Genomic DNA, 12,644 nt, shown 5'->3' with positions numbered 1-12,644 from the left:
TGTGACAGTTCTGTCCAATTGCAAGACAGCGCTGGTGCAGGGTAGGTATAGTGGGCTGCACTCAGGTTTTGCAGAAGATTGCAGAAGTACCCAAAGAGCAGAGAATGGAAGCTTCCAAAGACCATCCTTCCAAGACGCAAAAACTGATCTGCTTCATTAGACAGGAGGCCGGAGCTCAGAACATCATCCACAGGGAGAGGCCACGACCTTTAACACCAGGATGTGACTGGAACTTACGGGTGGACTTAGGTCAGCAGCTCAAGTCCCCAACAGAGATAACATCACATCTCTGAGGGCATACGTCATCCTGTGGTCCCCTGAAAGCAAGACACCAATCCTCGGAGAGTTAACCATCCCCTGGAAGGGAGGACTAGAGGCTGCATACGAAAGAGAGACAAATACACAGAGGTGGTACCAGGAGAGGTTGGGTTTGATGGAACAAAATCCAACGCCTCCTCAGGAATATTGGAGTGAGTAGGGCGAAAATAAAGAAGGCAATCAGGGACCTGGCAGAAGAGGCGGAAAGAGCCAGCTTCTGGCTGTGGCTAAGCAGGAAGGACAGTTAATGAGGGAAAGAAGGATCCTAGGTGTGGCGCCAGGGGACAGCAGGGATACGTCCCTGCTGTTGTTCCTGCACCATGAGATATTCTGGGATGAAAGGAGTGATACATCAATGAAGGGTGGCTCCCGGCTGATGAACCTGCTGCTACCCCTCCCATTTGGCATTGGGGGAGGTGTGTCAAGCGGATACACCATGCAGGTAGGTAGTTCTTACCCTGTGCTCTAATCTTTTATGAATGATGTTTTTTTTGTACCAACAGATATTACACACTGTCCCTTTAAAGTCAGGCTATAGGAAAACTAAGAAAATGTTATAATCTTGCCTTTTTTTGTATGATTTAAGAAAACAACAACAACATAGACAGTCTGCACAGGGCCAACGGTGCAACTTTTCACGGTTTTGTAATCCGAACTTTAAAAAAAAATGTCATAAAGGTCATCAGTGGGACTTTTCTTGAAATTTAGACTTAAACTTAATGTTCAATTTAGTACACAACATTATAAGCATAAACCCCAAAAGTCAGAATTCAGACTTTTTTCTTGGAATTATCTTTTCTTTCTATTGAGACCTGACCTTTTCTCAGAATTCTCACTTTTAAATTCATAATTGGGTTTCTGGATCCAGAATGTAACTTTTAAGTGTTACTTGGGATTTAAAATAAAATCAGAAATAATTTTTTTGATTTTTCTTCTCAGATTTTCACTATAAAGGTCAGCTTTTTTTGCAAAGTTTGAGGAATAAAAAATATGTATTTCAATTTCAAAGTGAGACTCCTGAGAGAAAGCGCAGCACGGCGGATGAGTGGTTAATGCCTCCACGGCACAGTTCATGGGATCGAATCCTCCTGTGCGGAGTTTGCATATACTCCGGTGCTTGCATGAGTGTACTCCAGTTTCCTCCCACATTCCAAAAAACATGCATGTCAGGTTAATTGGCAGGTCCTAATTGTCCCTAGGTATGAATTAGCGAGTGAGTTGTCTGTCTCTGTGTGCCCTGCGACTAGCTGGAAACCAGTTGAGGGTTTCCCCTTCCCACTGCCTGAAGACAGCAGGAATGGGCTCCAGCACCCCCTGTGACCCTACTGAGGATAAGCGGTGCAGATGATGGACTCATGGTCTCCTGAGAGAAAGAGGCCCGATTTTTTTTTTCTGCCAGAAATGACACTTTTTTCCACGTTTCTCACTGTAAAAATAACATTTTATTTAATTCTAATTTCAATCCAACAACCCTGACGATGACATTTCAAAATTCTCCCTTTTTTAGATTTCGAATGATAAATGTCAGATCGTTTTGTGAACTAAACATTTCTCAGAGGAAATACGTGAAAGTGGCAAGTGCAAGAAAAAATATGGAATGCTGCCCTTTGAAAAATCTGAAATCACTTTAAAAGTGAGAACTGAATGCCAATTGTGTTTTAATTCTTTGTGATTGGCCTTAGAAGATTGTGAAAAACCTAGCATGAAAATAAATAAGGGAGAAAGGAAGATAGGGGTTGATGCAAATATGCATTATATAAAGGAATCAATGAAGAAAAGGGGAAATAGTTCACGATTGAAATTTGCTTGCCAAAGGAGGATGGGTAAACATAAGGCCTTTCAACATTTAATAAATATCACCGTTCGTCAAACTTTGGCTAGACTTTACATTCCCTTTGTCCAACAATCAAATTGGTCATACAAAAAGAAAACATTCTCCTGAGTTTTTGAAGTCTATGTTCACAAAGCAAAAGAAAATGTAACAAAATCATCATGACCCAAAAAAATCACCCTACAACAGAAATTCACACAAAACTGCATTCATTCATTCATGAAGACTGGACTCAGTATTGAACCTTGAAGGATGCCGTAATTTCTAATTGAGAAATGTATGAAAATTTAAAAAAATGTAAATTTTGTCCCTGTGGAACACAATTTGAATCTCTGAGGCATTTTTGGTTCTGATTTGATCGGATGCACAGGGTTCTTCGGGTGGGGTCAGTGCTGGTAGTGTGGCACGGCGATGTGCTGGTGGTAGGCAGCGATGTGCTGGTGGTGGTGAAGCAGCGGGTAAGTTAGTTCCGGACTGGAAGGGGTGAGGCCAGAACATCGGGGCTCGTGGCTGCTCAACACGGATGATAAGTATTTGGCCTCCTCCGTCAGCTGCTTTACCTCCTTCCTCAGTGCCACATTCTCTTTCTCCAGGGTTTCGCTCTCCTTGGGGAAATAGACAGAAACAATAAAGTCTTTAGGAAGGACGGGAGTGGGCTTAATGTTGAGGCTTGTGGAACACCATGTTAAGAATTAATATGTAGAGAGACTTGCTGTGAGCTTGCTATAATTATCACTAAGTCTATTGTTTGGGGAATATGTGTGTGTCAAATCAGAAACTTTGGTCCTACTATCGCCCTCTGCCAAGAAGCAGCAGAATTGTTTGCCTCACTCTGAATCTGCAGACATTCGGCCAACTAATGCGTTATATACTGCTCCTTATGAATAAAATCGTCAATCAATAGGTATTTCGTCAGTTTGAAAAAAAGCTCATATAACGAGAAAAAATATTACATGATAGCTTAACTTCCTGTTAGCTTACAAATATTATCTTTTATTCTATTGTTTGGGGCTGAGGTGTGCACCAAACTGGAATCTTTGGTCTCACTATAGCCTTTTACTATGAGGCAAGATAATTGCGTGTCTCACTCAGTATCTGCTCAGCAAAATGTTATTTTACATACTAATTGTATTCATAATATTCTTAATATAATGTGAAAATTCAGTGATTTTGAAAAGACATTTAAAAACTGTAAAGTTAAATAAGAAAGAACACTGAATAAATATAACCATTTAATATATTTTTAATTTTATATTTCCGTGAAGATAGATGAGGTACCGCCCCTTGAATGCACGTTACTGGTATATACAGTAAATATCACATTTAAAAAAATATTGCCCGCAACTTGCTGAGGGAAGTCACCAAAAGGTGCAACCCGCCGCACATTTCCTGGCACAAGTGACAAGTAAAGCAGTTATCTACACGCACACACACGTCTAGTATCAGTGAGGAAGCAACAAGGCACTCGCAACTGTCGTCAAAACAAAATAAAATAAAATAAGACTATTAATGTAATAATATAGTATTACAACCCTAATTCATGAACCAACTATGTTTGATAATTAGGGAACATTACATGGCTTTACAAAATATAGTATACTCCAGGGGCTATTTTAGGTTCAGAGCTTGGGGGTGCTTAGCACCCAGATCAAGGTGGGCAAACTACGGTTCGCGGGCCTCATGCATCGGGCTTCTTCATCCAGCCTGCCAAACAAAAACAGTCATAATATAATGAAAATGTATATGAGAGTAAATATAGTACTAGTAATAAAAACTGTTTTTTTGTGTGTGTAACTATGTCCCCATTAACCTGTTCTTTGTCTGCAATGAAAATAATTCAAAAGTACCACAAAAACACGTCAAATTTCGGGTTTGATAACAGGGACCTAACATATTATTTTGTCTTCATTCCGGCACAGTTCTAAGGTCTTGGGAACCTCCTGTGTGGGTTCAAATCCAGCTACCGGACTTCCTTTGCGGAGTTTGTATGTTCTCCCCGTGCTTGCGTGGGTTTCTTCCGGGCACTCCGGTTTCCTCCCACATTCCAAAGACATGCATTTCAGGTGGATTGGCCGGTCCAAATTGTCCCTAGGTGTGAACGAGCGAGTGGGTTGTCTGTCCCTGTGTGCCCTACGATTGGCTGGCAACCAGTTGAGGGTGTCCCCTGCCCACTGCCAGATGGGATTGGCTCCAGCACCCCCGCGACCCTACTGAAGATAAGCGGTGCAGCTAATGAGATGAGATGAGATGAGACTATAAAATAAAAGTACAGTAATACTATAAATGTCATGATTGCCCATTGCCCGCTCGTTTGGCGCCAGCTGCGGCTCATTGCCTGATTGGTTCCCCTCCTATTTAAACTCCGTGCTTTCATTCACTCCTTGTCAGACCGTCAACGAACCTTCGCACTCGCAAGGCAAGCATTTTGACTCTGGCTCCCGTTCTGTTCTCGAACTATCCTGTATCCGGTATCAATCCCGTCTGTCCCGTATCCTGTATCGATCCCTGATCCAAACCCCGTCATCCTGTATCCTCTATCGATCCTGTCTGCCCCGTCCTGTCCGGTATCCCGTTCGTTATCGATACCGCCCGTCCCGTATCCTGTATATTGTATCGATCCCTGATCCAAGCCCCGTTATGCTGTACCCTGTATCCGGTATTGATCCTGTCAGTCCTGTCCTGTCTGGTATCCTGCTCATTATCGATCCCGTCCGTCCCGTATCCTGTATCGATTCCTGATCCAAGCCCCGTTATCCTGTACCTTGTATCCGGTATCGATCTCATCTGTCCCATATCCTTTGCCCTGTATCGATCCCTGATCCAAACCCTGTTATCCTGTATCCGTTATTCATCCCGTCTGTCCCGTCCTGTCAGGTATCCTGCTCATTATCGATCCCGTCTGTCCCGTATCCTGTATCGATTCCTGATCCAAGCCCCGTTATCCTGTATCCTGTATCCTGTATCCAGTATCGATCCCGTCTGTGCCGTTCTGTCCGGTATCCTGCTCGTTATCGATCCCGTCTGTTCCATATCCTGTATCGATCCCTAATCCAAGCCCCGTTATCCTTTATCCGATATTGATCCCGTCCGGCCCGTATACTGTATCCTGTATCGATCCCTGATCCAAGCCCCGTTATCTTGTATCCGGTATTGATCCCGTCTGTCCCCTCCTGTCAGGTATCATGCTCGTTATTGATTCCGTCTGTCCAGTATCCTGTAACGATTCCTGATCCAAGCCCTCTTATCCTGTATCCTGTATCCAGTATCGATCCCGTCCTGTCCGGTATCCTGCTTGTCTGCCCCCTGGCTTCCTGTTTTCCCGCCCCTGACTTCTCTGCTCCGCTTCTTCTGCCCGGCGATTGCCGGATCGCTGGCGTTTGTGTTACCGTGCATGACTGCTCCGCTTCCATAAATAAAGCTTGGTGTGAAAACGTTACGCGTTTGGGTCTACCATCCGTTTGGCTTCGAACAATGAACATACTACAGAAATACTTCAAAGATCTGAACGCAGAAATACCAGACAAATACCACAAAAATTCAACTGAAGTAATACTACAAAATACTATAAATATACAAAGTGGTGGGCTTAGGATCAAAAGGCCGCAGGTTCGATTCCTGGCTGCTTCGTGTTAAATGTCGAAGACACTAAATCCCTAATGCCCCCAATAAGCAGGTAGTTGCCTTGCATGGCCAACACTGCTATCGGTGTGTGAGTGTGTGTGAATGGGTAAGTGTGAAGCAAATTGTAAAGCGCTTTGGGAGGTCTTCAGTGACTTGAAAAGTGCTATAAATGCAGACCATTTACATTTACATTTAACTGCAAAAATACTACAAAAATAAAACCAGCTTTACTACAGCAATATTACAAAATTATGACTACAGAAATACTACAAAAATACAACTACAGTAATACCAAATATGTATTACAAAGATTCCACTACAGAAATACAACACATATAATCTAGAGGAAATGCCCAAGTCGACTCCACCAACTACTAATGGCTAGGCACAGGAAGTGACCAGCCTCTCCAGCTGTAAATTAAAGATTGAAAACCCCAAAGTTTTTGTATGTAATCAAAAGATTAATGATATGCATCTGTGTGTCATGTTCATGACAGGAATTAGTTCACTGCGAGTCAAAGTAAAGTTTTGCCTATTATCAACAATTATAATAATTTTAATATTTATAGTCAACCAGTTAGAAAACTTTATTTTGGAAAGCAGGAATTCACTGGCGACTAAGTCTGCAACTCTTGACAGGGCACACCTATAAAAGGTAAGGTAAAGCTCCAAACAGCCTCTTTTTTCTGCTGCCTCCATAGGTGCTCAGAGGGTGGAGGGGTAAGGCCTCGCAGGCCTCAAACCATCTATCCATCCATCCATCCATTATCTACACCTCTTATCTTAAGTAGGGTCAAGAGGAGCCATAGCCTTGTCTCCCCAAATAGGGAACATTCCAACACCAAGCCATGGTTCTCATGTTCCCTATCCCTCGGCTGAAGGATGCAACAAAAAAGGATAGAGATACCGTTTCAAGGAGGGATTTTTTTCTGCCGTGTGGCCACTACCACCCACACCTTTTCCTACCCCCTACGTGCCGCTTTGTCTAACCTATTTTTACAGAAAATTGTTTGGGTGCAGGGGCAAATATTCTTTCAATTCTGGCATGCTACGATTTTTTTTTTTATGACAATTTAAATGATTTGATTATTTTAAACGGGTTCATGGATCAGTGATTTAATTATTGCTACCAAATTTCTTTCCCCGTTTTTAAGACTGCGAGGGCTCGTGTTAACAACGTCCGTTTATTCTTTTTTTGTGATTCCATTTTACTTGTCATGTAATTAAATGTAGTTTGTTAATATCAAATACTTCGGTCTCTACTGTTTTTTTTCTTGACTGATTAATCATTATAAAGGCTAGAGACAACATGAGGCTATGTCGAATAAATTCAGATGGGAAACCGTTAGCAATACCTGCTGGTCGAATCGGTAACCACATAATTCGATTCTGAATTAAATGATAATAAATTAAAGCAGTTTACTCTATAATACTATAGCAGAAATAGTGCAGAAATACAAGAGGTGCTAGGAATAAAATGTATTAAACAATTTCAAAGCAGTGGAATGTTTCCGATGCTGCATTGTTCACATTTTTGTTTTGTTTTACTTTTGTTTTTTTTATTTCAATCTAGCGCTTTTCATCATATATTAGCCGATCCTTTATTAAGGAAAAAATAGTTTTTTAATGCTATAATTTTAGGGGTGCCTGAGTTGAGTTTGGGGGTGCTCGAGGAACCCCCAATACATGCTTGTTATGCCCATCGTATACCCCCCTGTTACAGCATCCTTAGCTTCATATTTTCAAGTTATGGTACAGAATAAAACATATTTCAAACGTTCATTTCAGCATTTCCGGACAAAAACAACAACAAATGATCTTTGTGCCCAAAAAACGTACACAATTGTGCAGTGTTTGTAAGTATAACTGTTCAAGTCACCTGACTAAGACCTTATATGCCAGTCTGCTATTGGTCGACGTCATATAAGATGCCGGTTTGCAATTGGTTTTTGCCACTGCTTTAAAGGAGAGAGGATTTGTGTTGTTTAATGTTTTATTGTGTTAAAAACAGGGGGGTGGGGGGCAAAAAAATTGAAAATATTCAGACAAGAATCATTTCCAATGATTGAATGCAAACTGCTATTCATTGCTTGAACTTGCTTGGATGTTTATTGGTAAAAAAATAAATTAATTATTATCTTTTTAAATTAGTCATTATTGACCTCGCCAAACTGTTTAACAATTAATAAAAATTAACTTTCCCAAAGGGCATTTTTGTGGTGTTAGAGGCTCTAGCACCACCTAGTGTATATATGTGCTTGTTACACCACGAAGCTGAAATCCATCACATTTATTTGATATTTTTTTAATCCTATGTTAGAAATTTGTATTAGGTCATTTCATTTTCATACACACATACACACACAAAACAATGTGTGAAAACCCCAGAACACCTTCTTTCTTCTTTGCAGTTATATATTTTTCTATATATCTAAAGCAGGGGTGTATAACAGGCGGCCCGCGGGCCGGATCAGGCCCGTTAAGGGATTGAATCCGACCCGCAAAATAACGCTGAGGGAAGCGCAAGAGAAAAAAGAACTGCAGGTTGAAATATGTCCACTTGATGTTGCCAAAGCCAGGTGCCTCTCACAAAGATGCTGTAGTTGTATTTCTCTCTCCATTTTTCTCTTACTCTCTCCTCTCTTTCACTTTCTCCATCTCTCTCTTTCTCTTCCTTTGTTCCTTTTTGTCTCTTTCATTCTGTGTCATTTTAATTTTGCTCTCTCTTCCTTTTTTCCTTTTCTTTCTCTTGCTTTCCCCTTCTCTCTACACTTCTTTTTCTCTCTCCTGTTTTCTCCTCTCTATCTCTTTCTATTTCTCTTTGAATTTCTTTCTTTCGCTTTCTTTCCCCCCTCTCACTATTTCTCTTTTTATCTTTTGTTTCTCATGTTCTCTCTCTTTTTCTCTCTCTCTCTCTTTCATCTTCTCTCTCTCTCTCTCTCTCTCTCTCTCTCTCTCTCTCTCTCTCTCTCTCTCTCTCTCTCTCTCTCTCTCTCTCTCTCACTCACTCATCCCTCTCTGTCTCTCTCTCTGTCCCTCTCTCTTTCTCTCTCTTTTTCTCTCTTTCTTTCTCCGTTTTCCTCAATCTACTAGTCCGGCCCCTGAGAGAATGTTTGTTCTATCATGCGGCCCCCGAGATAAAATGAGTTTGACACTCCTGATCTAAAGGGAGAGTTATTATTTTGCGCTTCCCAGTGTTAAAAAAACAAACAAATAAACAACTTAATTCAATAAAAGAAACAATATTGATCTAAAGGTAGGGGGGCGTCATTTGAAAACATAAGCCAGCAATTATCACTCTAAGCCAGAAGATAGCAGCAGAGTACCCACATGTTTTGCTTTTATTTCTTAGACATGCTCGGATAAACTCTTCTTTTCACCTTTTGGGGGTTTGTTCCAACAAGTCTGATCAAAGTCAAATAAAACCAGATATATGTGGTGGAAAATAAAGCATAAGGGCTCTTTGGTCTCAGTTGGTCATTGTTAACACGTCCTTAATAGAAAAAAATATTTAACTTTCAACATTTTAAGGACACCTCAAACTATGCACCCCGCCTTTAAACATGAACTATCATATAAATGTGCATTTTTTAAAAGGGACACCGTGTAAAATGTGAACACTAGATGGTGCTGTATTGTGTTGTGTACAAAACACATAACAACCTACCGATACTGGCGAAACCACAACTTTTTTTTTTCTTTTTTTTTTGCCTTGCCTTTCACAGAGTTTGTGGTTTTACGGGGTACCCTATGAAGCAAGATAGTAGACAATAATGTCAGCCCTCTTTAGGTGAGCCTCGTGTTATGTAAAATAAATACAATTTTGTTGACCTACAACCATTTACACATTATTATTATTTAGCCCCTCCTAGTCGTAAAAAATACAAATAGAAAAACGGGCTAACGGGTAAAAGCCAGAGCTTATCTTGGTCCCGTCCCCTTGAAAATTACATTAATCAAATCATGTGTACCAAGCAAGTCCAAGGTCCCGTGATGAAATTTTTACTGGCCTGAGGATCTGTCATAAAATAATAATATTTGGCCCGCCATTAATGTTGACAGCAATATAACATCAATTTGTACCAGAAAAATCAGCATTTCACCAGATGATGGGAGTATCCTTTTGGTCACTTTGCCCTGGGCTTGTTGTGTTTTAGCCCACCCCATTTCCAACAGAGCAACTGTAAATATAAAAAGGAAAGTTGACTGTGAGGTCTGCCGCTTTCAGTATAAGTGGAGCATATCTTCCCCGAAATCCAAATCAACTGCGATTGCCTAATTTGCAAGAAACTGTGGCTGTTTTTAAATATAATAATGTAATAGTAATTATTATCATATATGATGATAATAATAATAATACTAATATATAACAATAATGTTTTTGAATATAATATAAATAGGTACGGCAGCGCAGTGGCTAACACGTGTGCGGCACAATTCTGAGGTTATGAGATCGAACCTTCCTGTGTGGAGTTTGCATGTTCTCCCCGTGCTTGCGTGGGTTTCCCCAGGGCACTTCGGTTTCCTCCCACATTCCAAAAACATGCGTTTCAGGTTAATTCAAATTCAAAGTACAAATTGTCCCTAGGTGTTAATGAGCTAGTGACTTGTCTGTCTCTGTGTGCCCTGCGACTGGCTGGCAACCAGTTCAGGGTGTCCCTTGCCCACTGGCCGAAGATAGCTGGGATGGGCTCCAGCACCCCCTCGACCCTGCTGAGGATAAGCGGTGCAAATAATGGATGGATAAATAGGTACTGCCGGACAAAACATTCGGACTACAACAAGCTAACTAGAAACGAACGCTGTGAAAAGGTAAAGTAACTGTTCTAACGGCACAGCAGCACCTTTTTATGAGACCCTTCCCTTATTGCTCCAGCGAAGGTCGGGGGGTCCCGTCCCTGTGCGTTGAGCCGACCAGATGAACCAGGTTTTTCCAATGCTGGCGGTCTTGTGCCAGCTGTTCTGCATCCTCTACGGCAACTCCGTGTTGTTGGAGGTCGCCCGCAACGACGTCGAGCCATCGAGTGCGGGGTTTCCCTCGTGGTCGTCTCCAGCCTGCGGCCTTTGGGTCAAACTGGAGAATGGCTCGTGTCGGATGGTCTGGTGGTAGACGAAGGACATGGCCAAACCAGCGGGTGCGGCGTTGTGCGACCAAGGAAGATGCTTGTGGCTGGCACGTGCGGGCTCTGAGCTCTTTATTGGAGACTCGCTGGGGCCACCTGATGTTCTCGATGGTTCTGAGAGCCCTGCTATCAAAACCATCGATTCTTGTGGCCAGGGTGTCGTTCAGGGGCCATGTTTCTGAGCCATAAAGCAGGATAGGGAGTACGGCGAGGTTGTAAATGCGGAGCTTCGTCTTGCGTGCGATGGTCTGGTGCCGCCAGAGTGGTTTCCAGAGAGACTGCAGAGCAGATGCTGCCAGGGCTCTTCTGCGGAAAATCTCTGGTTTTAGGTCCCCATTGTCTGTCACCATGGACCCCAGATATACAAAGCTCTTGACAGGCTCTACGATGTCGCTACCAATTTGGATGGGAGGTGGATCTGGTCCATCACCGACATACATGAACTTGGTTTTCGTCCAACTCACTTGCAGGCCAAGCCGCGCTGCCTCTTCGCTGTAAATGCCCAGAGCGTCTCTCAGCTGGCTGTAGGAAGTGCTGAGAATGATGGTGTCGTCAGCATACTCCAGGTCAGTCAGGTGGTAGTTGCCGAAAGACACTCCGGGGATGCGCTCACTAACCCTGAACATCAGATGGTCGATGATGCAATTAAAAAGGTCGGGAGCAGCCACACAGCCTTGGCGAACGCCGCTGGAGATAGCAAACCAGTCGGAGTCAATGCCGTTGATACGGACACAGCTCTCTGTGTTGCTGTAGAGCAGCTTGAACAGGGCTATGATCTTGGGTGGTGCTCTGAGAGCTTGGAGGATGTTCCACAGTGAAGAGTGGCAGACGGTGTCAAAGGCGGCCTTCAGATCAATGAATCCGATATATAGATTTTTTAACCCGCCTATTCAACCAGGTGTGGGAATCGGAGCAGCTGCCCACCGACTGGACCAGAGGAGTCATCTTGCCCTTCTGGAAATGCAAGGGCGACAGGCTTGTCTGTGGAAACCACAGAGGCATAACCTTACTCTCCATCCCGGGCAAGGTCTTTACCAGGATCTTGCTCAGCCGTGCCCTTCCAGCAATCAGAAGCTGCCGCCGTCCCCAGCAGGCTGGCTTTATGCCCAACCGCTCCACAACGGACCACATCTCTGCCGTCCGTTTGCTGATAGAAAAGACCCGTGAATTCCGTAAAGATTTTTATGAGACCCTGCGAGTTAAATGAAAATGCTACAGAGGCGAGCTGTGAGGTCACAACGCTGATTTCCAAGCACTGCAAACCTTTCACGGAGGGTGAATTTTTCAAGACTGTTCGAAAAATGCCAGGCTGAATCGTCGGCCCCCGCACAGTTTCTTGAAAAGTTTGGACACCCCTGATGTAAACCGTCGTACACATGTGCATTTTTTTAAATACTCGAAGGTCAAGAAATCAACCATGCTCATTTTTAGGTCGACAATGTTGAATGTTCCTTTGTTATTTTTTTGTTGCTCTAGTACTTTCTGCTGTACACTTGCAGTAACAGCAGGTTTGATGTGGTGTTTCTTTTAAAGTCTAAAAACCGCTTTCGGCTTAAAGGGACATTGTGTAATATGTATCGCCCCCTACTCGTAAAAATAACTTTATTGATTAAAAACAAACAATATCGTTTTGAATAAAAAACAAAAACATACAAACCATGATCTCGACTAGCATTTGTACTTATTTTTCAGCTGACATAATTATCTGGTATCTTGCTGCAACGGGTACTCGAAAAACCAAACACCTCTAC

General features: G+C 42.6%; 1 protein-coding gene across 1 annotated transcript in view; it reads right to left on the bottom strand.

The window, feature by feature from the left end:
- Positions 1–1,800: 1,800 nt before the first annotated feature.
- batf (basic leucine zipper ATF-like transcription factor) overlaps positions 1,801–12,644 on the bottom strand; it is a 29,185-nt gene continuing 18,341 nt past the window's right edge. Inside the window, exon 3 of the mRNA XM_088325180.1 lies at positions 1,801–2,754. Within this exon, the coding sequence (XP_088181306.1) occupies positions 2,536–2,754 (219 nt within the window). The 3' untranslated portion in view covers positions 1,801–2,535. The remainder of the gene's footprint in view (positions 2,755–12,644) is intronic.

This window comes from Urocampus carinirostris, chromosome 20, assembly GCF_059441175.1.
Source record: "Urocampus carinirostris isolate Australia breed hairy pipefish chromosome 20, RoL_Ucar_1.0, whole genome shotgun sequence".
Taxonomy (NCBI): Eukaryota; Metazoa; Chordata; class Actinopteri; order Syngnathiformes; family Syngnathidae; genus Urocampus; species Urocampus carinirostris.
This window is presented reverse-complemented; position numbering and strand designations above follow the sequence as displayed.